The sequence below is a fragment of the Anarhichas minor genome, unplaced genomic scaffold, assembly GCF_050575085.1.
Source record: "Anarhichas minor isolate MPS153535 unplaced genomic scaffold, ASM5057508v1 ptg000003l, whole genome shotgun sequence".
In the NCBI taxonomy this organism is placed as follows: Eukaryota; Metazoa; Chordata; class Actinopteri; order Perciformes; family Anarhichadidae; genus Anarhichas; species Anarhichas minor.
In genome coordinates, this window is record NW_027466449.1 from 13,345,866 (window position 1) to 13,370,087 (window position 24,222).

General features: G+C 41.6%; 2 protein-coding genes across 2 annotated transcripts; both read left to right on the forward strand.

The window, feature by feature from the left end:
- The first annotated feature begins 2,102 nt into the window (after nt 1-2,102).
- emilin3a (elastin microfibril interfacer 3a) lies at nt 2,103-5,386 on the forward strand. Its single transcript, XM_076092505.1, has 4 exons — nt 2,103-2,254; nt 2,432-2,551; nt 2,675-3,198; nt 3,432-5,386. Exons 1-4 carry the CDS (start codon nt 2,103-2,105, stop codon nt 5,384-5,386), a joined length of 2,751 nt encoding a protein of 916 aa, XP_075948620.1.
- Nucleotides 5,387-17,883: 12,497 nt separating this feature from the next.
- On the forward strand, nt 17,884-19,923 carry opn7d (opsin 7, group member d). The gene is made up of 5 exons (XM_076091984.1): nt 17,884-17,974; nt 18,102-18,264; nt 18,562-18,689; nt 18,831-19,165; nt 19,441-19,923. The coding sequence occupies exons 1-5, from the start codon at nt 17,884-17,886 to the stop codon at nt 19,921-19,923; spliced, it is 1,200 nt and encodes a 399-aa protein (XP_075948099.1).
- The last annotated feature ends 4,299 nt before the right edge of the window (nt 19,924-24,222 follow it).

The following is a 24,222-nucleotide window of genomic DNA, read 5'->3' on the forward strand; positions in this document are numbered from 1 at the left end:
AATCTTCTGAAAAGTAACCTGTAACTACAGACGTAGGCGATAAGTGGAAACGGTGGTATTTTGTTAACTCCATCCTTACCCACCTACATTTGGTCTATCTGCATAATCACTAACAAGGTATATAAATTTTTCCCTTGGGAATAAATCACATGCTACCCTGCACTTTCCGTTATAATAGAATAGGAGATTTAAAAGAAAAGCGAAGTCTAATTAACTTTAAGGCCAACAGAAAATACTTAAAGTTGTGAAAAACTTAATACATAACTTGTACAAGCTTAATTTGGAGGCTTTGATTGTATTCACAAGAGTGTTCAGTTTGCCCTCCAAAAGCTGATTCTGTGAATTACTTATTTCACTGGGCTTTGTTGGAAAATTGTTACGATAAAATGGTCATAATGGATGCAAGCGGCCAAAATGCGTCTCCGTCTAACGTGGCCTTTTAGTGGAAAGTGTTCCGTTTGTGGTACAGTGGAGCAGCCAGGCGTCTTCCTTTCCTCAGGGCGGTGAAGTTTTTCAACTGTACAAAGACTAGTGTTGTAAATGAATGTGTGGGCTTGTGGGGCAAAGCACTCAGGCATGGGTGTGCACTGCCACAGCCTTCGACACAGGGTATTTGTTTTTATTTGTTCCCAGTCCTGGAGGTTTGCTGTTAGGTCGGGGTATAAACTGTGTCTATGTGTGAAGTAAAAGAGACCAAGATGTTTCCCACATTTCCCTTTAGAGACAACCTCAAGTATATCATCACAGAACAGTCATTCTAGCTTTAAGAAAGATCTCCATACAGATCCCACACAATATTATATATTTCGTGTATGCTATACTACTGTACTACAATTTTGAGGTGCTTGTGCTTAATTTGAGTATTACAATTTCATGCTGCCTTCTACAATTTGGAGGCATCGATTGTACTTTTTACTCCCCTACATTCATTTCATAGCTTTAGTTGTTAGTTACTTTGGAGATTCAGATAATTAACTGATAAATTATGATGTATCGTTATAGATTAAGGTACCCGGCAGTATATAAGATAGTAAAGTACAAAAGAAGCCCCACCTTTACCAGCTGCAATATTAGTAATGCTTACACATTGATGCATCAATAATTATATTCCATTAATATATTAAAAAAGCACAAGTATATTTATTATTGGTACTTTAAGTATAACTTGTGTACTTTTTTTTTTTAAATACAGGACTTTTACTTGGAACTAGTATTTCTACACTTTGGTAATGATACTTAAGTTAAAGATCTGAATACTTCTCCCACCACTGCACATTGTGTTCTGCAAAAGTAAGACGGACATGGTCAGGGTTAATGTTATATTGTTAAGGATCACACACACAATACAGAGTAAGTCTTCTTCATACTCTAAAGAACAAATGAATAATTGCGGAATATGTCCACTTGTCAGCTTGGATAATTAATTTCTGCTATTAACCTAAAATGTAAAAAAAAGAAAAAAACAGTCTATTTTGGGACAGGTCTGGTGTTGTACATGATGTCACCATGGGAAAATAGCTCATGGTACTTTAGCCTCAGCCCTGATGGGTGGAAGGCAGCCTTCAAACTAGCTGAATAATAAAAACAACATTTTGTGTAAAGTTGAGTACTACAGAATACCATCAATAACACTAACTGTGAAGGTGAGGGCTCTCTCCCCTCTTTCACTGTCACCCTGATGTTACTTTAAGGAGGTTGAGTGGGCGGAGATATGCAGATGGTGGCAGTGGGGCCCTATTAGTGGCGTCTGTAGTCCACCAAACTCACAGTGGACTGTTGTCACTCTAACAGAGTCCACCACACCCACAGCCAGCGTCAGGGTCAACATTCACAGGGAGGCATTCTGCTTTATAGCACAGCCAGAAAAGGGTTATACTGCAGAGACTCAAGTCTTTTTCTCATGTCAATTTTGTAGCCTTCTCTCTGAGTTTGTGCGTTTTGAGATATCTTCTTTTGTCAGAAGCCCTACAATTCAATAATTTCCATATCAAGTGAATGGAGTGGAATATTTAGGGTATTGCTTTTATATTCTGTGAGATCACCTTTACCTCAGTTTGAGGACTTTTACCCATTTTTGACTTTCAACACGAGGATATTCAAGGATGCATTTTGTGATGGCTGTGAGTCCTTTTGTGTTCATTACTCTATTTTTGTCACTGGTCGAAACCAAGTTCTACAGACCACTCCAATTTAACCAGTATAAAGCTGGGTTCAATCACCACCATGACCAAGGGAAAGCCACCAGCAGACACAAGTAAGTTCTGTTTCTCTCTCTCTCTGTCTTATGCTCTTAGGAATCAAGTCCATATCACTTATGATCTTAACTTACATTTTACTTTGAGTGACAAAACTTTGTTTTTCTAAAGCCAACTAGAAATCATATTTATTTGTCTCACCTCTATTCTGTCATCTTTTATCTCCTCTCTGAAAGGAACCACTGCGCCTATGTGGTTGAAAAGACAGTGTCCTTCACCGTGCAGGATGGGGCAGCCCCATATGTAAAAGCTGAATACAACAAGTGCTCCTGGGGTCAAAAATGTCCAACTCTACAGTGAGTAAATAATGGCTTATATTATGTCATGTTGATATTTAAAAAAATGGGATTTATATCACTTCAGGGTAGAGAAATACCACAGTCAAGCGTACTTTTCTGATTGATGGTTGTTTCCCTCAGGTATCGTCTGATGTACAAACCAATGTACAAGGTGGCACATAAAACAGTCACAGAGCTGGAGTGGCGTTGTTGTCCTGGGTACTCTGGTTATGGCTGTATGGAGGGACATCCAGTTTACCAACACCCCATGAAAAGGATGCCACCATTCAAGGGCCAACCGATGAAAGGCCCACAGTTTAAGGGCCCACAGTACAAAGGTCCCATGTTCAAGGGTCCCATGTTCAAGGGCCCACCTATTAACACTGTTGTGAAGGCCAACCCATGGAGTCGACCCAAAGGACCTCCCACAGGCAGTTTTAACTCCTACCCAATGCGCTACTTTGGACCTCCGAGGACCTCCTCCTTCCCAGACATCTCCTTTGAGCCTTATCCATCCGAGCCGGAGCCAATGCCAGAGCACCAGGAACCACATCACACAGAGCACGACCAAGAACATGAGCATGAGCATGAACAAAGCCAAGGACCTGAGGAACACATACCAGAGGAAATCCCTCCTGCTCCCTCTGATGGTGAACAGCCTGAAGGTGAGACCATAGGTGTGTCCAAATTCTAAACTACATACTTGATCTAACTGGGTTTGACTATGTAGCGCATTGTTGGTACTGGATAGTGACAAAACTAAGCATACTCACACTTTTCATCGTGGGCTCTGAAATCCTGATTTAACATCATCGTTTTGACCTGGATTCAAATCACACTAAAGCACAAAGTGTATCATGTTTGTCCCAATGTTAACAGCTTTTCTTTCTCTCTTCAGGCCAGGCTCTGGACAGTGAGACAGAGGAGCGAATATATCGAATGGAGGAGGATGTGCAACATCTAAACCAGGGCCTGGAAACCCTGAGGGGAATCGTGAATGGACTGGAAGATAGTCTACGAGCCTCGCTGAGAGAGGATGCCAACAGGATGCTGTCAGCTCTTCTCTCTGCTGCCCCTGGTCCCGTTCCTGTTGTAGCCTCTGGTCCATCCAGTGTAGGGTTTGTAGAGATTCCAGGGGGCGACCCTGAGACAGAGGGTCTAGATGGCAGACACGTGTTTCCAGGACTCACAGAACTGAATGGAAGGGTAGAAGAGCTCAGGACAGGGCTGCAAGCCAAGACAGCAGAGCTGCAGGAACTCAAAGCAACAGTGACAGGACACGATGGAGCACTGAAGAAGATGTCAAATAGAGCTGGGGTGGTATCAGACTCCAACGGAAATCTTGGGGAAAATGCGCAGAAAGCTATGGAGAACTTAATGGACGCAAAGCTGAGTGTAGCCAGGACAGAAATTATTGGTGGGTTTGAGAAATGGGTGGAGAGTGCAGAGGGGCGATGCGAGGAGAAAGCTGGGGATTTGCGTCTTCAGTGCCAGAAGGAGCAAAATAAGAGGCAGGAGCAGATGGAGGACGCTCTGGAGGAGAGTAACACAGACTTGAGAACAGAGCTGAGAAACCTCCAAGCACAGCTCCATGGTTTAAAAGCAACAGAGAGCTGTTCTGGTAGAGTGAGTGGACTGGTTGAAAGGGTACAAATGCTGGAAACATCCATGGCAGGCCTCAACCAATCCCAGGGGCACCTGAGACTGGAGCTAGGTGGACACAAGGACCACATAGAGGGAATGCTGGAGGGGCGTCTAGGGTATGTAGAGGCCAAGCTCAACCTGACAGGGGAGATTAACATTGATGAGTCTGGAAGGGGGAGTGGTGTCCCAGACAGAGTGGGGACAGGACCAGGGGTGGAAGCAATAATGGATGGTAAGCTGAGGGCTCTGGAAGGCCGTTTACTGACGGCTTTGGAGGAGCTGGGTAATGCCACTGCTCCCGCACTGCTGGAGGGTCATTCTGTTCCCACTCTGGAGACAGAGCTGGAGTCTCTCAGAGGGAGACTAGAGATAGATGTGGACAGAGTTCAGAAGCACCTGAGCAGCCTTGAGATTCTCTGCTCTTCTTCCTGTTCCTCACCTCAAAACCCATCTGCCGTCCAAGGAGACTCAGCGGCACCAAGTGCCAACCTGGCAGAGGAGCAGAATGTGAAGGATGAACTCAACAAGCAAGGTGACCGTTTGAATAGCCTCAATGTTACACTACAGAACATCCAGAGGCGTCTGACCTCCAGGGACCAGCAGGAACAAGCAGAGGGAGATTATCCCATCCAGGGAGAGCTCACAATCCTCAAGTTCAATGTCCGCTCAGTCAACCATACCCTCAAAGGCCTCCAGGATTCCCTGGGGACAGTGGTCCACCAGGTGGGCCAAGCCAACAGCTCCTGGCATGAGAGAGAGGCTCGTCTGGCCCAGCAGATAAAGGGTGTGGTGCAGCTGGTTGGACATCAGGCTTCCATGCTTGGTGCAGGTGAGCGCAGACTGACCCGGGTTAAAGGTGAGCTGCAGGAGATGAAGAGGCGGCTAGCTGAGGAGGTCCGGGGCTGCCGGAGCACAGCAATGGGGGTCCAGAAAGAGGTTATTGAGGTTGGAGGGCGTGTTACCAGTGTGGAAGACCAGTGCAAGGGCCTGAATTACCTAGCAGATGACCTGGAGAGAATCAGGGAGGAGTTGGAGAGACAATCGAATGGGATTCTCGTGCAAGTCAATGGGACTCTTTCCAGTCATGCTCAGCAGCTGTCTGAGCTGAGAGGGGAACTCCGAAACTGCACCTCCCAGGTAGAACCAACACAACAGAGTTTAGAGCTGGAGCCAGAGCTGAGACGAGGGGACACCTTCACTTTGAATTAGTTCAGTTCATACGGAGTTACGGACAATAGATTCTAAAAATGAACGAAAAAGGGGAAATACTCTGCAGGTGTAGTGGCGGTCCACTTAAACCCCCATCTTATTATTTGAATTGTAAAATACAAAGGTTTTGAACCTGCACTGAAGGATGGTTTTAGTTAGCTTACGCTATAAAAATGAAAACAAAATGGCAGCTAATTCCAACTGCACTAATAACACAGAATCGTGAAATTGAATCACGAAGGTGCTGAAATTCAGTCTTTGTTTTAATTGACCTTTATTTAGAGCTCCAGTGATTGTGGAAGACAAAAACGGCAACAAACTGCACCGGTGTTACTGTACTGTTTCTGTAAAGCTTACAAAGAATATTGTATGAACGGTTGTATAACAATGTTTACATGTTTAAGATTTTGTATTGATTTTTCTTATGTCTAGACTAGAAGTATACAATATATTATGTTTTTATATGATTTCAGTTCTTGAGCATCCGTTTCTATTCTGATTGTAACTCAACATAATATGTTAGCATTTCAAGCTGAATTTCAAGGTTTTTCAATAAAGACAATCCAATAAACACGTTTACATTTCTATTCATGTTGACTATGTATATTTACAGATTTGTCACACAACAGGTGATAGATACATTAAAAAAATTATAATAATAACTTCTGGTCTAACCCTGCATTTCAGAAACTAGTCATGTTTTACTTTAGTGGTTAGAGGTATTGATTCAGAGAAGTGGGGAAACCACAAGAGAGCAATAGAGAAGCAATAATACTGTTGACTGCTGGGGACTAGGGAGGCTTGACTTGACTGAAGCTATGTTCATGCAGAATATAAATTATAGTCTCACTTCAAAATATTATTTTCATGAGGACAGCCAGAGGAAACCTGCAAACTTGCCTTATTGCCAAGGTGAGACAGAAAGACACGGGGGACTTCAGCACAGGAGCCCCATATTTCATTCTCTCTCTCCATAAATCTATAAGGCCAGCTGAGCACAGTTCTCATTACTGTAGTTCCTGCTCAGCCACTCCCCATATCGGACAAACAACCATTCAATTCACAGCTATGTGGGAGATGAGCCCATTGCTGTATAAAAACTATTTAACCCGAGACATGTGGTGAATAATAACGACGGCAATTGCAGGCAGGAAAAGGAGGACAGACAGAAAGAGTAGACACCAAATTTATGTTGGAAGAGTGGAGTGATCGCGCGATCTCAAGAAACAAATATAACCCTAGGTAATGATGCAGGTTCATTCATGCGCACGCACGCACGCACACACACACACACACACACACACACACACACACACACACACACACACACACACACACACACACACACACACACACACACACACACACACACACACACACACACACACACACACACACACACACACACACACACACAGAGAGAGAGAGTGAGAGGCAGAAAGAGATATTCACTGTTTCCAGAAGACCTACAAACTACTTTTCTTCCATTACTTAAGTGCAATGATAAACACAAATGCCATGAAAAATAAATAACTACATATATAATAGGTTGCTGTCTATAAAGCCATACACAAAATAATATACCATTCTCTTACTGCACCACACCAGTCCCATGTTACTCCTCATGTCTCCGTCATTATTTGTGTTTTCTACTTTCTTTTCTGTATTCCTATTATATCTCCTATACGTTCACACCTTACACAAGCGCAGACAACAACACAGTCGAGGCGGCTCTGGTGAAGTTGTCTCCTCTGATTCAAGAGTCTCTTCACTTCTCCCTCATGGATCCGATTATGCTCCCATGCACAACTCGCACACTGTCACTATAGCCAAGGCATGCACTCACATCACAAGAGACAAAGCTGGCACAAAGACAGAGGACAAAGGCTATTTGAGTAAACAGAGCGCTGCAGTGGTGTGAATCGTGAATCATCCTATATAATGTCCTCTCTGGACGCTTAAGGTGAAAGAAGAGGTTTCGTCCTCATTTATAGTGATGGCCAGACAGCAGAGAGTGATGATTACAGTTGGCTCACAGGAGAGGGTTACTTTAACTCAAGGACTCAAGAGCTTCTTAAGCTCCAGGATTTCACATTTTTCAGGAAGCAGTACCAAGTTAGGCAGGACTATATTGTATTCATCATTTCAAAACTTGTGATGGTAAATGTCACAATGTTTTGTAGGCGTGGGTTTATTTATACGAGTACAACTTTTCACCAATACATAGAGGATAGAAGCTCAAGTACAGCTTCACACGTTACTGCTTCTTGAAAAATCTCAAATCACAGAAGATGGATTATTGAGTTAAGTGCCTGTCTCAGTCCTCAAAGTGGAGGGTAGATTATGACAGAAGGAAAGCAGAAGGGAAACTAGGCAAATTCATGCTGGTGTGAAAAGCTTCTACAAACAGTAAGATTTTAAGAGAAGGAAGTGCACAGAAGGTGCACATAAGTACAATACATCTCTGGACTTAATAAATTATCTTATGTACATTAGATGGGTGTTACGAGCATGAAGAGCGCAGGTGTCATATGCAGATATACAGCAAGCACCCATTTCACGGCCTCTTGTTGTATTTTTTTACACATTGTGAATTAACGTTATTATTTAAGTTTGTTTACAGATCAAACTAAGAAGACATAACATTAATAAGTGAGCTTTGGAGCTTTTAGATAGGTATTTTGGCATTTCCCACTGCCTAGATTTGACGCTAAGTTAGGCTAATCAACTCCTGGCTCTAAAGCCATACTTCATATTTTGTGGTATCTATCTTCTTACCTAACCCTTGGATAGGAAGCCAAAAGGCGTATTTATTAAAATGTCAAACTAATCCAGTTAAGCGTAGCTTCAAAGCTACAGATAACAAATTACTTTGGGCTCTGGGAGCTTGGCGGTAATCTTTATGTATTTTATGGCATTTCAGTGATTAAAAGATTAACCTAAACAGGTGGTTTAAACTATTATGAAAATAATCATTCGATAAATTAGATTAAATAATCAAGCTTTGTCCATTTTATGAGTCGCAATGTTTTTTAAATCCAGTTTAAGCCCCCATAAAATTAGAAGAACCCCATTGAAATAGAAACATTCATGTAATGAGCCTCTTGATCTCGTCCTCTTCCATCCTACTTTGAAAAAGTGTCAACAGAGGATGTTGATATTCTAAAAGGATATTGATAAGACCGCTTTATTGGTCTTTACGAGTCTTTGTGAGTCAGTGTTTCACTGTGAGAATGACGTCAACCTAGAACACAGCAAATCTTACATCTGCTTCATTAGTTTTGCTGCTTCCTTAACCAAACCAAATAATCCATTTCAATCTGTTCTGTCTTCCTTTGAAACTCATGAAACTCAGTCGCTCTCTTACAAAAACAGAGAAGCTAAGACATTGATGCCTGATGTGAGAGCTAAATGATGAACCAATAGAAGGTTAACAAGAAGAGCTAACAAATCATATCAAATTCAGTCACTTCCATAATAACAGTGAAAAACAATAGACCATGTATTTTCTGGTAACACTAGATTTTAGATGACATTTTATTTTACTAAACCTGTGAGAAGTTTGGAGCCCAAAATAAACACCTAACAGTACATCAAAAGTACCCGTCTGTGACCTCTGCTTATGATTATAGCATTCATAATTATTTTGTACCCGACAAATGCCATGACTTTTAAGAAAGTGGTCAGGTGGTCCTCTAATTATTATTGTTGAATCAACCATTGTTGCATTTATTCTGTAACTCTCTCTTTGTAACTACGTTTTGGGATGTAACAGCTATGTCTACAGCTCGAAAAAACTGAATCAAGTCAACTCAACTGAAGTTTTATTTATGCAAAGGGTTACTGCTGACCTATCGGATCATGTAATTGATACAAGTTATTTTAAATAAGATGACCAATATGAAATCAACTAGATTTGACAGTTATTTCATCAATACCTCAAATGTTCTCTTCTCAGTTTCTCTTTTCCACATCATGTGTTTGGGCAGAATGTATTATTCCCTAATTAGGGGGACAGTTGCTACATTAAAAACCTGGGAAAAATTTGCTCATCTGTAAAAGACGTTCATTATTCTGCATTCACATTCAAATTAATCACTGGCAAAATTTCCAGCAGTGCCAATTAGTCATATTGCAGTCCGATCAATTCTATAGCCAGAAGCTTTACTGTATAATTTAGCCTTGAGGGATGAAGTCTGTTAGTCCACAGCTCATTGATTATTTACACATCCAGCAGTTACGGAGTCACTCACTCACTTTCAGCTCTGTTTTGGTACCAACTCCTGAAGGAAATATCTTCCTCTTTAGCTTCTAAATGCTCCAATATGTTCACCAGCTTATCGCAATCTTTGTCTGGCTGCTGTTTAGCGTACAGTGGGTTTTCAGAATCACCCCAAAACAGAAAAGTTAAGACAGCAAAGAACTCTCAAAGGGCCTAAAGACCTGAGTTTCTGCCTAGAAACATCTGCTGAAATAAGGTCTGCATTAAGTCGAGGAAGGATCAGAATGCCCTGGGTGTGCAACTCCCCACCTCTCTCAAGCTCTAAAGAAAGGACGCCGTCACACCCTGATACACGAAGAGGGGAAATGCACCAAGCTGCTCTCAATTCTTAATTAGAAGCCAGTTCTATCAGCCTGTGCAACAGGTGTTTTGTATAACCCCTTCACTAAACTCAGGAATTAGGAAATTCTGCGAAAAATTAATTGGGAAGTGGGAAATGAAAGTACTGAGACTGCCACAATGCATTTCAAGAAGTAGAGACCATTTAAATCTTGCGATGGGATCACACCAGCCGCGGCGCCAAATCGGGCCAGGGGCATGAAGAGGTGGGGCCCCTTCGCCCCCCTTGCTCGGGACCATGCCCATCTTCGAACTCGACCTTCATTCGGATCTCATATACATACCTGTAAAGGTCCGTGATTGTATCTTGCACAATTGCGACACTATAGCGATCGCAAAATCTGTCCACAGACACCAAACACTCGCTGTCGCGGCAGGTAAAAAGTTGGAAAGGAGGCTGTGATTCACAGGATAAATGAGCTCCAGGTATCACGTATGTTGAGGTGGTGTGCTTATTTTGTAGCTGCCTGGTGTCAATTGCATGTAATTCAATCGGGCGAAACACACTGAGCTCTTTTGTGGCACATCTCCACTCAGAGGTCGCTGCCTTCGCTGTAGGGATTTAATGAACTGAAGGAGAAGCTTTTCATACAGTCTAAAGCAGCTGCTGACAACAGATATTGTAAAATGTATTCATATTAATTTGGCATATTTTTGGAATAATTTGTGTTCATATAATTCATTCACCTACCACCAGTGCACTGAATTTCAAGGGCAGGAAAAATGGTTTTCTGCTTGCCGTGGTCGCTGCCGTTCCTAAGCACATTTGTGCTTTTTGCAAAATGTCTGCATGTTAAGGAGATATAGTGTTTACCATGTTCAGGTCTTAGTTTAGCCTGCTAGCATCATTTGCTAGCACAAAACAGAGCTGAAGAGAATGCCATTAGTTTTGTAGGAATTTCATTATAAACCAAAGCATTTTTTAGATAAATTCAAACTGATGATGGCTCAAATTAATACCAAAGTTGTTACAATCATCCCGAGGGGGACATGAATGTCTGTACAAAATGATTTGGCAATCCATCCAATAGTTGTCGAGAAACTTAATTCAAAGCCACAAATGTTAACCTCCAGGTTAGAGTAGAGGGAATGTCAGGGGATTATCAAAGTCTTTAGGGTTCACACTCTGGGGACCATGAATGTCTGTACCAAGTTTTATAGCAATCCATCAAATAGTTGTTGAGATATGTTAGTCTGGACAAACCTAAAACATTGACTTCCACCATGTTTTTATGATCAGAGGGAAAGTGACTGCCCTCATGATTCAACATGATCTCTCATAATTTCCACGAGTTCTGATAATTTCCTGCCTATGTCATCACCAATAAGTCATTGTAGGGACTTCACACTACAGCAGACCACTGGCTGTGACACTAAGTATCTGTAAAAGAGCCTGAGAAGGAACAGCATCCTGAACCGAGGTATTAATTTGACAGCAATGTTCCATGCAGCCTTCTGGCAGCGCTGCAGCCTCGGCTCGGCGCAGCGAGCGAGCCCACACTCCCTTAAGCAGCTTTCCATGACTGTCAGTGTGAGAGCGGCGCTGCTCCGGGCAAACTGCATGGGTGAGTATGATAAAGCAGGATGACACAAGGCTTCAGGTGCAGTTCGAATGCTTCCCAAGAGGAATGCATTGACTGTGTGAACGAGGATGGCACTTTATTTTCTGTTAAGTGTCTGTCATATTGAATTATGAACAATAACCTAAGAAATCTCATTCCAGTCGCAAATCATGCATCAAACATTTTGTAATTCTCAATGCATTCCAACAATCATTAATTACCATGAGCACAATAGCAACAGGACATTCACTGAGCCCAATCATTAACTATCGGTGCAGCTCAATTCCTTCACTGTGAACTATTAGGACCCTGATGAAAATAGTCATAAGCTGTCTAGTCACACGATAAGAAATTACAATCATAATTTTTCGCACTTTTAGCTTTTAAATTATCGCTTCACAGGCACATTCTGTGATATTCATATTCTCAATTTTATATTCAGAGAGAAAATCAAAATGTTTGAAATTATTTCAAAAAATCCACCATGACATTGTTACAGAGATTTTTCTCTCCTCCAGGTTGTGATTGCCACCTTTACAATCCTTGTGATCAAGCGATTTGCAACATAAAGTATGAACACAAACCTGTTGCTCATAGGTGTTGCCGTGTATGAGTCAACCGTGAGAAAGTGATTTGGGGAAGCCCACCGTACATGCAGGATTCATCCAAAGGCATGATTCTCATGTCTAAAGAAGGTGAATAATCCAAAGCATAGAAGCAAATCAAAGTGTAGGGGATAAGTATAGTGGGAAAGTAGCGATGGATAGAGGAAATAGGGTGGGGAGTGGTGTTTTGAGTCATCAGTGACACTCAGAGCTCGCCAGTATTATGCTGCTCTCTCTCTCTCTCTCTCTCTCTCTCTCTCTCTCTCTCTCTCTCTCTCTCTCTCTCTCTCTCTCTCTCTCTCTCTCTCTCTCTCTCTCTCTCTCTCTCTCTCTCTCTCTCTCTCTCTCTCTGGCCTGCTGTCACTGTGGGCTTTTCATTCTACATCAGTGGGGCTCAGCGTATCTCCACAATGAAGATGAGTGCATGTTCTGTATGAGGGAGTGAGTCGGTGTCCACCTGGCTGGATGTGTGCAAGTGTGTGTCATTGAAGAGGAGGAGAACCCCTTACCAGACTCTTCCAGTGCCCCTCCCTCCCTCCCTCTCTCTCTCTCTCTCTCTCTCTCTCTCCTCTCTCTCTCTCTCTGTCTGTTCGTCCTCTCTGTCTCCCTAACGGTAGCTGGCCAAGCTCCTCTCCTCTCTGTCCTGTTCTCCACCTGGCTTCCATGAGTTTAACTGAGGACAAGCCTTTCCTCCCTGGAAGGTAAGCAGCACAGCTGTGGGGGTGTCTTTTCTATTTCCAGTGCAATACAAAGATATTAGACAATTACAAAATGCAGGATAATTGATGATGATGCTTTTGTTTCATCTTCCAAATTTTACTGATGTTGTTTTCAAATGGTTGCTGGCAACTGACACAACTCTCAAAGAAATAACTATTCTGTTATTTCTTTCTTTACTTCTTTTTGTGCAAAGGTCTGCTAGTTTATTGTGACTCACAGTGGCTGTTATCTTACAAGTCTTCCTCTGAAATGATAGCATCTGGTTGTGTTAAAGGGACGTGTTACTGACGGACATTCAGTCAAGGTTCAAAAACCATCTCAAGGAAGTGAAAAACGGATTGTGCTGGCTGTAATGCTGATGAAATTAAGGCACAGACACCACAGACAATTTGTGGGATCTCCGACGGGATTAGTGATGAGGTCACCAATCATCCCCTTCTGTGACAAGAAAAGCAGCGACTGCTTTTCATCATCTTTTTGTCGTAGTCGTCGATGTGCTGACCGTTTTCAAGACAACCTGTCGACTTGATCTCAGGCGGCTTACCACACAGTATTTTTCTGGATGTGTGCATGAATGCATGAACTGCCTTTTCTTATTACCTGCACAGACACATGTGAGCGATTCATTTGTTTGTGACTCGGGCCTCACAACAGAGAATCAATATGTGTTGACAGTGATCGATTATGATGCCAGAGTGAGAGTACGACGTCTTTCTAGTGGATGCAACGTGATATGACTAAATGAATGACCTTCAACTGAAGCTCAGAGTCAAATAAGTCAAAGTGAAGACAGTTGTCGGAGGCAAGACACTTACCCATCATTCACACAGAGATGCTCTCTTTCCCACACTCAATCAGACTGCGGTTATGTAATACGTTTGTGTTACGAAGGGGAAGCAGTTGTGGTGGAGTGATGATGATGATACTTACTAGGGTGACAGAATTGTATTCACACAAACATTTTAAAGTCTGATTAATTACAGATACTTTATAGCATCTTATACATGATATTCTGATTGTTTATTGAGCATCGGGGTATGAAAAGCAATCCAATTAACCGTAATGCTTTTTTTAGTCCTCCTCTTTACTTTAAAGTTGATATTGTGAATTGTTTATTTCTAGGAAATTATCAACATGTCTATTAACTGTTAAGTTCAGATCCTAATTTGCAACAAGCCAACGCCACATGTTAAAGAACATGGTGCAGGAAAAGCAAAAAACACAAGTGTGAGTGAACTGTTAGTGAGACATTTATATCACATGATCACACTGGTGATTACGTAAGAACATGTCATGCAACATTTGAAAGAGTTGCCTCCAACGGCTCTTTGTCATGCTGCTATACCACAGTGTAAATATTGAACCGTGATGGCAATCACTTGTCACTGTCAGTCACTCAGAGGAGGAGGCAGTTACACACAGCAGGGTGAGTCCTAAGACCGCTTCCATCTCACTAAAGGTCACACAGGGCCCTCAGGGGATGTGTCGCACTGCAACACTGTGTGTCATATATGTTGCTTTTAAATATTGCACAATGCAGTGAATCATACGCTTAATAAAATACTAAATGATACAAATAGTACAAAAAAATGTGGACTACAGCTGCAATGATTGGTCCATCAATTGATTAGCACATCAAAGGAAAATGAAGCGGCAATTTTGTAAATCGTTTGAGTAATTGTTGCAAAAATGCTACACGTTTGCTAGTTTCCGATAAAAAACGATTAAAGATTTGCTGTTTTTCTTTGTCATTTGTGATAGTAAACGAAATGTCTTTGGGTTTTGGACATTTGGTTGAGCAAAACAAGCAATCCGAAGAAATCCCTCTGGGCTCTAGGAAATTGTGATGAGGATGTTTCTCTATTTTCTAGAGACGAAATGATTGGCAGATTAATCTATAGTGGAAAACGTATTATTTTCAAACAAACATAAAGCTATGTAAAATAAGCAAGCAAAGTGACTTTGTTAGCACGTGTTTAACATACAGTATAAGAGCATACTTTTTTTTTTATTTATTTTTTTTTTATATGTTCATTATTGCCTTGAAATGCACCAATGAAAACTGTGTAAATGCGTAAGGGACGTGGTAGGTCAATCAACCCAAGCATAAAAGATACAATGTGACGCTTTACACACGAGACATACAAATGCTTTATGATTCATAATGTCATAAAGGCACAAACTCTGAGGGCTGGGTGTGAATGTAACATCACAATAGGGGGCTGAAGGAAAGGCAATGCCATATGTACACACACATATATACATACATACATACACACACACACATATATACACATACACACATATATACGTACATACACACACATACAAAGTCAGATTTAAACTCAAAGATTGAGCTATCCACTGGCTGCCAATCTGGTAAACCCTCTGACCTTGGGATCGTCACTGCTCATAGGCTCATGCATGTGGACATCCCAACATGCCCGTCTGCCGTTAAAAGGCCACTTATCTCCTCGGACCGCAGCCATTTAAATGTTATGCGACAGCCCCAGTTTCAGGGGCATCAAATTAATCTCACAATTTCGATGACATGCTGCAGGGAAACTTTTTCACAACCTTCAAAATTACCTGTCACGCTGACAACAGCGGTAAGCTGCACAAATATGAATTTAAATTTCTTCCCCAGTAAATTACACAGTCAAGATCTCTCCACAGAGACAGATAACTTGGAGGAGAGGATGAGGTGCAAATGAAATAATAGAGTACATAAACCAGGTCAGCAAGCGATATGTTGTTTACCACCCTACATCATCATCTGGAGGTCAACGTCCCTGTCTCAAAGGTATCCAATTAATCACAGCTGGACAGAAAAGTTATTCAGCCCGGCTCAGAGACATGATAACGTTAGTGTCACAGCTCAGCCATTCTGAAAATACTTAATCTGTCACAGCGAAACCAAAGTCATAGTTCAGCTGGTTAAGCTCTCTCCGGCTCTTCGTGTTTACGTCCTCCCTCTCGCTTTCACACTCACGTGGCTAAGGGTGGTCTTGGTTTTGTTTGGATAGCTGGCTCGCTATCGGGGACAATAGGCTGATCTGGTATCGGACACCAATATTTTGATAAATAACAATTCAGTACATCTTTTACATTTATTTAAAAGTACAGCATTTATTTAAATTGCATTATGTACAATTTGTTTTACAAAATTATGACAGCAAGTGTTTAAGTGGGCCTTACACATGCGAGAATGATCCCAGTCACTTCCACACAGTGAGGTCATGGGATGGTTTAAGAAAATTTGGGAAATACTGCTCACTCAGACGTGGTGCAGCTTAAAGACGAGCACACTTCAGAGGGAAGTGTCCCTCTACACTCAGATCTGTGCAAAAGTTATTTTGACTAATGCAAGCTCTAAATCTTCCAGGCGTGAGGTTTTCTGTCCAAGAGCTGGCATGAGCTAAATCATCTTTTACACAGATCCGAGTGTGCAGATGTTTCTTGTACAGGACGCTTATCACTCAAGAAACATGCACCCACAAAAAAATGTTTCTAAAATAGTATTGACAGAGCAAACTATTGCTGCAAACTGTTCTATTGGACTGCATTATTGTTAGCGAAGTGAACCTGATAAACGGGCAACTGTGTGGACATTTTGTCATTGACTGGTATGCCGACTTGTATAATGAAGTCTCGTTCTTTATCCTGCGTGATTGGCCTTGAGAGTCAACGCTGCCTCTGTATCATCTCTGATAGCACTTCATGTATTGCTCCACATTCGTCCCTGAACGCTGCAGTTCCTCCCCGATTCCCATTTGATTTTTCACTCTTCTATCTTGCAAAGTGGCGTACTGAATAGCAGTCATCATCCTGTTTGCAGATGGCAGAGCGAGAAGAAACTAATTGCCTCGCGTATGTGTATGGCTCATTGCAAAGAGCGCGAGTGCTTCCGACATGATTCGACTGGGGCAGAGAGGACACTATTTCGATTCTTCTAACAATCTATTAGGTTAATGTTGGAGCTCTTGGAAATCACTGAGCGCCTGTCAGCTCTCTCGGTAGAATGAAAACCTATGTTTCTATTGTAAAAGTTAATCTGTTGGTATTGCATATATGCATGTGTGGCCTGCTTGCATCATGTGTAAACATCTGAAGGCTGGAGACAATATTGCGATTTCACTATCTTTTCTCCATCACAATTTGAGCCCATGTTATCTTAATCGTTTTGTTTGGGTCCCAAGCTCTAAATCTCTCATCTCATACTCCTGTAGTAAATCCCGAAAGGCACAATCTTTCTAATTCATTCCATCCGTCAATCATGTTTTGTATATTTCTATTTAATATGGATTGTCCTCGTCTCTTGCACAGGATTATATTCTAATAAAAGCAGCTTTCCCATCCAATTTCTGCAGCTTTAGGCTGAAAGTATTGCACAATAGAGATAGTAAGAAAACACGTCTTGTGCCGTAGATAGTATTTTAGATTCATTGAGAACAAAAATGGAGAAATGTGGTTTTGCGTTTGCAGCTGTAATTTAGCTCTCTTTCTTTTGTTGTGACTGGCTCAGAAGATAGAGCGGGTCGTCTATCAGAAGATAGAGCAGGTCGTCTATCAGAAGATAGAGCGGGTCGTCTATCAGAAGATAGAGCGGGTCGTTTACTAATCAGAAGATAAGCGGTTTGATCCCCGGCTCTTCCAGTCTGCATCTCAAACTGTCCTTGGGCGAGATACTGAACCCTAAATTGCCATCGGTGTGTGAATGAGCTTCAGTTTATCTGGATGGGCATAAACTTTGTATGGCAGCCTCTGCCATCAGTGTATGAATGCGTGTGTGAATGTGGTAAATGTTGACATGAGTGGGCGGACAACTTGAAAGGCCCTCTTCTCAAAGTGCATTTAATTTACCATTTCAATTAATTTGCTCCCATGAGCGTTTTCAACTAAGCCTACAACACCGGTTGAGTAAATTCTTTAATCATTTGCATTATTCACAATTGACTTGTGTGTGTGTGCTAAATGTTAACATTTCAGATGGGAAATGCTTCAGACACATCTGCTGTGTTTGCCTCCACCATCTCCAAGGAGCACGACATCCTCATGGGTTCACTCTACAGCGTCTTTTGTAAGTCCACACAACAACAACATCTCTACTGTGTTGATCCGACGCTGACTCCGTGCATGCCTGACGAATCCCTACAGGGTGCGCAATGTCCAGCCCAGATCAATCTCCCTCTCTTTTTGTTTCACAGGTGTTCTGTCCCTGATGGGCAACTGCATTCTGCTACTTGTTGCGTATCACAAGCGGTCGACCTTGAAGCCAGCTGAGTTCTTCATCATCAATCTCTCCATCAGTGACCTTGGGATGACGCTCTCTTTATTCCCACTGGCAATACCATCGGCTTTTACACATCGGTATTTCACATGTCACTCTTGTCTTTCTATATTTTTTTCTCCCATCTCAAGAATCAAATTAATTTCTCAGTGAAAAATGTACTTATTATAATTGGCAACTATTTGATAGTAAAAATGTTTTGCTTTTCTATTTCATATCATTGTAATATAAATATATTTGGGTTTTGGATTGCTCGTCTGACATCATCAAGAAACCAATCAGCAGATGAATTGATAGTGAAAATGATTGTTGAATGATTGTTAGTTGCAGGCCTAGCATCCATCACATTTCTCTTTCCTCCTCGTCTTTGTGTACAGGTGGCTGTTTGGAGAAATCACCTGTCAGCTCTACGCCATGTGCGGAGTACTGTTTGGTCTATGCAGCTTGACCAACCTCACAGCCCTCTCTTTAGTGTGCTGCCTTAAAGTCTGCTTCCCCAACCACGGTGAGTAGATGATAAGCTGAACTGATGAGCGGGATGTTGCCAACACAACATACTTCATAACAAAGCATTTCATTTGAGGAGAGGGGGAAGAAACTACCACAATAACTGCAAAGCATCTTTTTCCATCTCCTGTCTGATCAGGTAACCAGTTCTCCTCGTCGCACGCCCGCCTCCTGGTCGTTGGAGTGTGGTGTTACGCATCCGTGTTTGCTGTTGGGCCCTTGGCTCAGTGGGGACATTACAGCCCTGAGCCTTACGGCACAGCCTGCTGCATCGACTGGCAGGCACCGAACCACGAGTTTTCAGCTTTGTCTTACATCGTCTGCCTTTTCGTTTTTTGCTACGCACTGCCCTGCACCGTCATCTTCCTTTCCTACACTTTCATTCTGCTGACAGTGCGGGGGTCCCGTCAGGCCGTCCAGCAGCATGTGACACCACAGACCAAGACCACCAATTCACACACTCTCATCGTCAAGGTCAGAGGATATGAGTGTGTCGTTTTAGTGTGACTGACTTGGCAGTTGGCAGGATAGCAGGATATGAGACATTAAATTATTCTGAGGTTATGAAAATGCTTTTGCTGATTACTTACATATGTACATAGCCATCTGTGTGTGTGTGTGTGTGTGTGTGTGTGTGTGTGTGTGTGTGTGTGTGTGTGTGCGTGCAATAAGGAATAATAGGATGCCTCGGTATGTGTGCAGCCATGTACAGCCATGTACAAGTGTCTGCATGTGTTTCTTCTCCATAGCTGTCAGTAGCAGTATGTATCGGCTTCCTGGGTGCCTGGACTCCATATGCTGTCGTGGCCATGTGGGCTGCTTTCGGAGACGCCACGCTGGTTCCTCCTGATGCATTCGCCTTCGCCGCCGTGTTTGCCAAATCTTCTACTATCTACAACCCTATTGTCTACCTGCTGTGTAAGCCCAACTTCCGCGAGTGTCTCTACAGAGACACTACGATGTTGCGACAAAGGATCTACAGGGGAAATCCACAGTCGGAGCCCAAAGCACATTTCGGATCAAGCTTGCAGCGCAACAAGGACATGAGCGTCTCCATGCGCTTCTCAAATGGACAGCAGGAGAGCTACGGGGCATGTCTGCACTGCACTGAGAATACAGCGCCGTGTCATGTGACAACACCCCAAAGGACCGCCTGCATCCTGACTGAATCCACATACAGAGAGGTGACAGTTAGCCAGCTCTCTGACAAACCACAGGCTGATTTCCTCTAGTGGTACAACCTCCTTCTTTCATGAAGCAAACCAGACGGGACAGGTGCAGGGAATACAACACAACAAAGGGCCTTCACAAGTTAAATGGAGTGAGTGTCAACGAGACCTATAGAATAACAAAACACAGGCTTGCAAGGACCTTCAGTGGCATCCGTCCCGAAAGTCAGTCATGAAAGTCATTGAGAAAGGCCTAAGATTCAAAGAATCCACACTGGGTTTTACGTCATCGGAGAAGATTTGACACAGAAATGTAAGCATGAAATGTCTTAATGCCTACGTCTGTGTCAGCTTGGTTCCAGTTTAATTTGAATGTGCAATTTAAATGGATTTTTCAAGGGCAGAAAAACGAGACATGAGAAGCCCTGCTGGCGTCAAGGTTAATTAGGCAAAAGAGTGACATTTCAAAGCAGCTCACCATCTATTGCATACAGCAGGAACATACTGCTTCATGTCGGGATAAACAGCGTTCAGTATCTGGTCGGTGCGAACAAAACACATTGTGAGAAAATTAAAAAATGATGTAGAATTATTGTAAAGAAGATGAACAACTTGTTTAGCAGGCTAATGTGTAATTAAGATCAACTTCTGTTCAGGTTTCAGCACACAAAGGACAGCTGGTATGCTGGCAGCTGGATGGTGAAGTGCTACTCAACCCAAAATGAACAAGTATTCACCCCCTATGGTCTTGAATGTTTCTATGGACATTTTGTCCTCGTCACCAGTGGAATCCATTTTGACAGATTTGGAGCATCATTTTACTAAACAGGCTCCACTGTGCCATGTAGCCATTCTACTGTAGATTGACAGACAAAACAGAGTTCTAACAAAAAGTAGAACTAGAGGTCAGCATCACCTCATGTTCGTTCACATTCATTTTCACTGAAATTGAGACAAATCGATCCCTTTCTTTTGGAGGAGCCTTAAGCGTCATGTTAGTTGTGGGACCCCTCTCTTCTTGAGACCCTCTTAGTTGTTACATTAGATTAATACTCACGCAGTAACTACCAACATTAGTGACACCTGTTAATTAAGATCATTTCACTGGACGTTTTCAGGTCTGTTCAGGAACCAAGTGGAACGAGGGGAAGTTGTATTTTTTGTGTCCAGGTGACAAACAATTGTAAATAGGATTTTAGCTGTGAGAATGTTTGAAGGTCCTTGGTTACAAATAATAATTTTCTTATTGATGTTTTCAATAATGTCTTTGATTATTATAAATTGACAGAGAGGCACACACAGAAGTGTCTATAAACTCTAACGCATATTCGATTATTTATGCTGTTTTTCGTCGTCTACTCCTTATTTTTAATTTAGAATTCATGCGCATTTATTAAAATAAATTAATTTTGTATTTTAGTCCGTTTTAAAAAAAAACCCACGTCTGATCCTGCAAATATGTATCAAAAGACTGACGATTTAGTTTTCTCTAATCAGAACTCAAACAGCATTTTGTTATATTTAAGTCTGCTCTCCGTTTTTAATGGTATTGTCCTTTGTGGCTTCATGTACGCATTTAAAGAAAAACAAACTAAGTGTTGATAGCATCATCAAAACCAATTCCGGTGCAGCTTTATTTACTAAAGAAATAAAAACAGTGATTCATTGTTGTGGTCTGATTTTTCTGGAGATGCAGAAAGCCGGCTCAGAGTGTTTGAAATCCTTTCATTTAATCTTTTCTGATTCAAGGAAATGGTATTAGAATAGTAACATCACATATCATAGCAGAGGAGTAATTAAAGTAAGAAACTTTTGAAGGACATCTTTTATTTCAACCATTTTTCTGATCCACAAAAGAAAACCTACGTGACGAGATTTCCTCATTAATTATCTGTCAGCGACGTGTTGCTTTGGGAACATTACCATTATTCATTAACTTGAGGGCTCACCAGGTTCAAATTAAGTGTCAATCTAATGTTCCACAAAGGAATCTATTGACATTATTAGCAGCACCTTGGGTGTTGTCTCTATTTAAAATCCCTGGGTTGGTGCGCAACACTTCCAGATCTCCCCTCTTCTTTTTCGACAAAAGCTTTAGTGTTTCACAAGACACTGCAACTGCAGACAACACAAACAAATGTGCATATGTACTGCATGCCCTCAAAACACTACATCTTAGGAGAAAGCATTGTCAAATGTCTCAAAAATCAACACAAGCTGAGACAATATATTTCACATTATACTTCACTCAGTAGCTTAAATAGCTGCAAAATGATCTATCCATCCAATAATTTGTCACACAGACAAATCTGTTTGTTAGATTAAAAGAAAAATCCTCTCAACAGTTAATGAGATGTTGATGTTTAACTTGGTAGATTGGACATGATTTATCTGTGAGGGAGGTGAAAGACTACTCACTGCAACACTTCCATGTCATTGCAACATTATTTTATCTGTGTTTGCCGCTGAGACATCATTTTCTGAGGAGCATTTTTGAGCACACTGACCAAAATTGTGATGACAGCAAAGCTACAGCTGGGGGGTTGCCAACCTTTTGAAGATAATATAAATGTGCATCCAAAACCACATATAAGAAAGAGAGTTAAAATCTCAGAAATACAAAACTGAAATGTGTACATCTACAGTATGAAGTGTATCTGCTGCTGAAGAGATATACTTCCATCTACCAGAGCTGAACTGAAATAAAAAGGAAATGAAAACTCCCATGACAGCAAGGAGTCCAAGAAAAATATGCATGAAGTATCGACTAAGATGCAAAGTCATTTATTTTTAAGTCTGGAGGATATGCTTTTCACTTGCAACCAGTAGGCGAGCATTGATCTGCATCCAGAGAAGGAATTAAAAGAAAACGAACCACGAAACATTGAGAGAAACTGGCAGATTAATCCTACATGGGCACACACACAGTAGTTGGGTATTTTTCAAAACTCATAAATCTAAAGCATTGATTTTCCTCACCCAGTTTTTATTTTGTATTATTGTGACTGTTGTGTGAGAGATACTTCATTTTGGACTGAGTGAGCTTTTTCTCTAGAAACAGATGGAAACCTAACAGTTAAAACATGATAAGAAAACCCAATACCCCGTTTTGCCATCACAGAGCTCATTGCACAGCATCCAAAGTAAAAGTCACTTTCAAAGATAATGACAGCGGAGTTTACAGAGTGAAAGCTCAAGCCCATTGTGCCGCATATCTTTATCCTGTATCTCACTTCCCTGAAATTCAGGACCCGCCACATTTGTGCAGCCACACTAACACTACCCAAGGCTCTCGGTTAACATGAAACACATATCTTGTCATGTTAATAATTCTTGGCCCGACATTGCTGCCTCGGTTGTGACTTGAGGACAACTTTTGATCTTAAGTGTGTTTGTGTGAGAGAAAAAGAGAGAAAGAAAGAGTGTTCAGGCATCTTCATCCTACCTCTTGACTGAGGAGTCCATTCACGTCCGACAGGTTCATCTTGACGTCACCCTCCTGCATTAATCGAAACGTAGCTAATTATGATGAATGCACTGAAATAAATGATAAAACAATCTGTTTCACAGGCTGAACTTACAAAACTGACATACCAGTGGTTTTAAATGCTGCATGTACTTGAAGTTTTAATTATGTAGAGCTGAAACAATTAGACAAGCCGATCCACAGAAAAATAATCAGCAACTATTATGATAAAGGATGAGTTGTTTTAAGTCATTTTAGCCAAAACAAAGGAAATCAAAGTTTCTTTGAAACCAGTATGCTATTTAACCAATTATGAAAATAACTTGCAGCCCTGTAATATGGGATGAGAAAACACTGTCCCACAGAGTAGAAACAAGTCTCTGACACAGTCAAAAGATGAAATATTATAACTTATATTAAAGCAGCTTATTTGCAAGTCTTTTGTATTGGGTTGTATTATGTACAAGTGTTCACTGTGTCATCACGCTTGAGCTTCTGCTATAGTTTATCTACAACACACACCATGAGAGGTGACGATTAGATTTAATACTCTAATGGCGACAACAATGCACAGGTTGTTTCTTCCCACTGTGGCCGGGTCTGCATGAGTCAGTGTGTTCAGGTGTCCTTAATGTATCAAATGCCGCCCTCTAGTGCACACAAATGGAAAATTGATAAATCAATTTATTGTTTCAGCTCACCCAACTTCCACAGACTGAACAGACAGGATAATTGAAAACACGTGTGTAGGTGTGCAGGACTTTTAAAAAGGGAACAGCCCAAATATGACCGACTACTGCTGCACCTTCGTAGATATTTCATAAACTACAAACAATATATCGACTCACCACTTTACATGCATTTATTATCTGCTGCACCAGTGTGGATTTAAACTA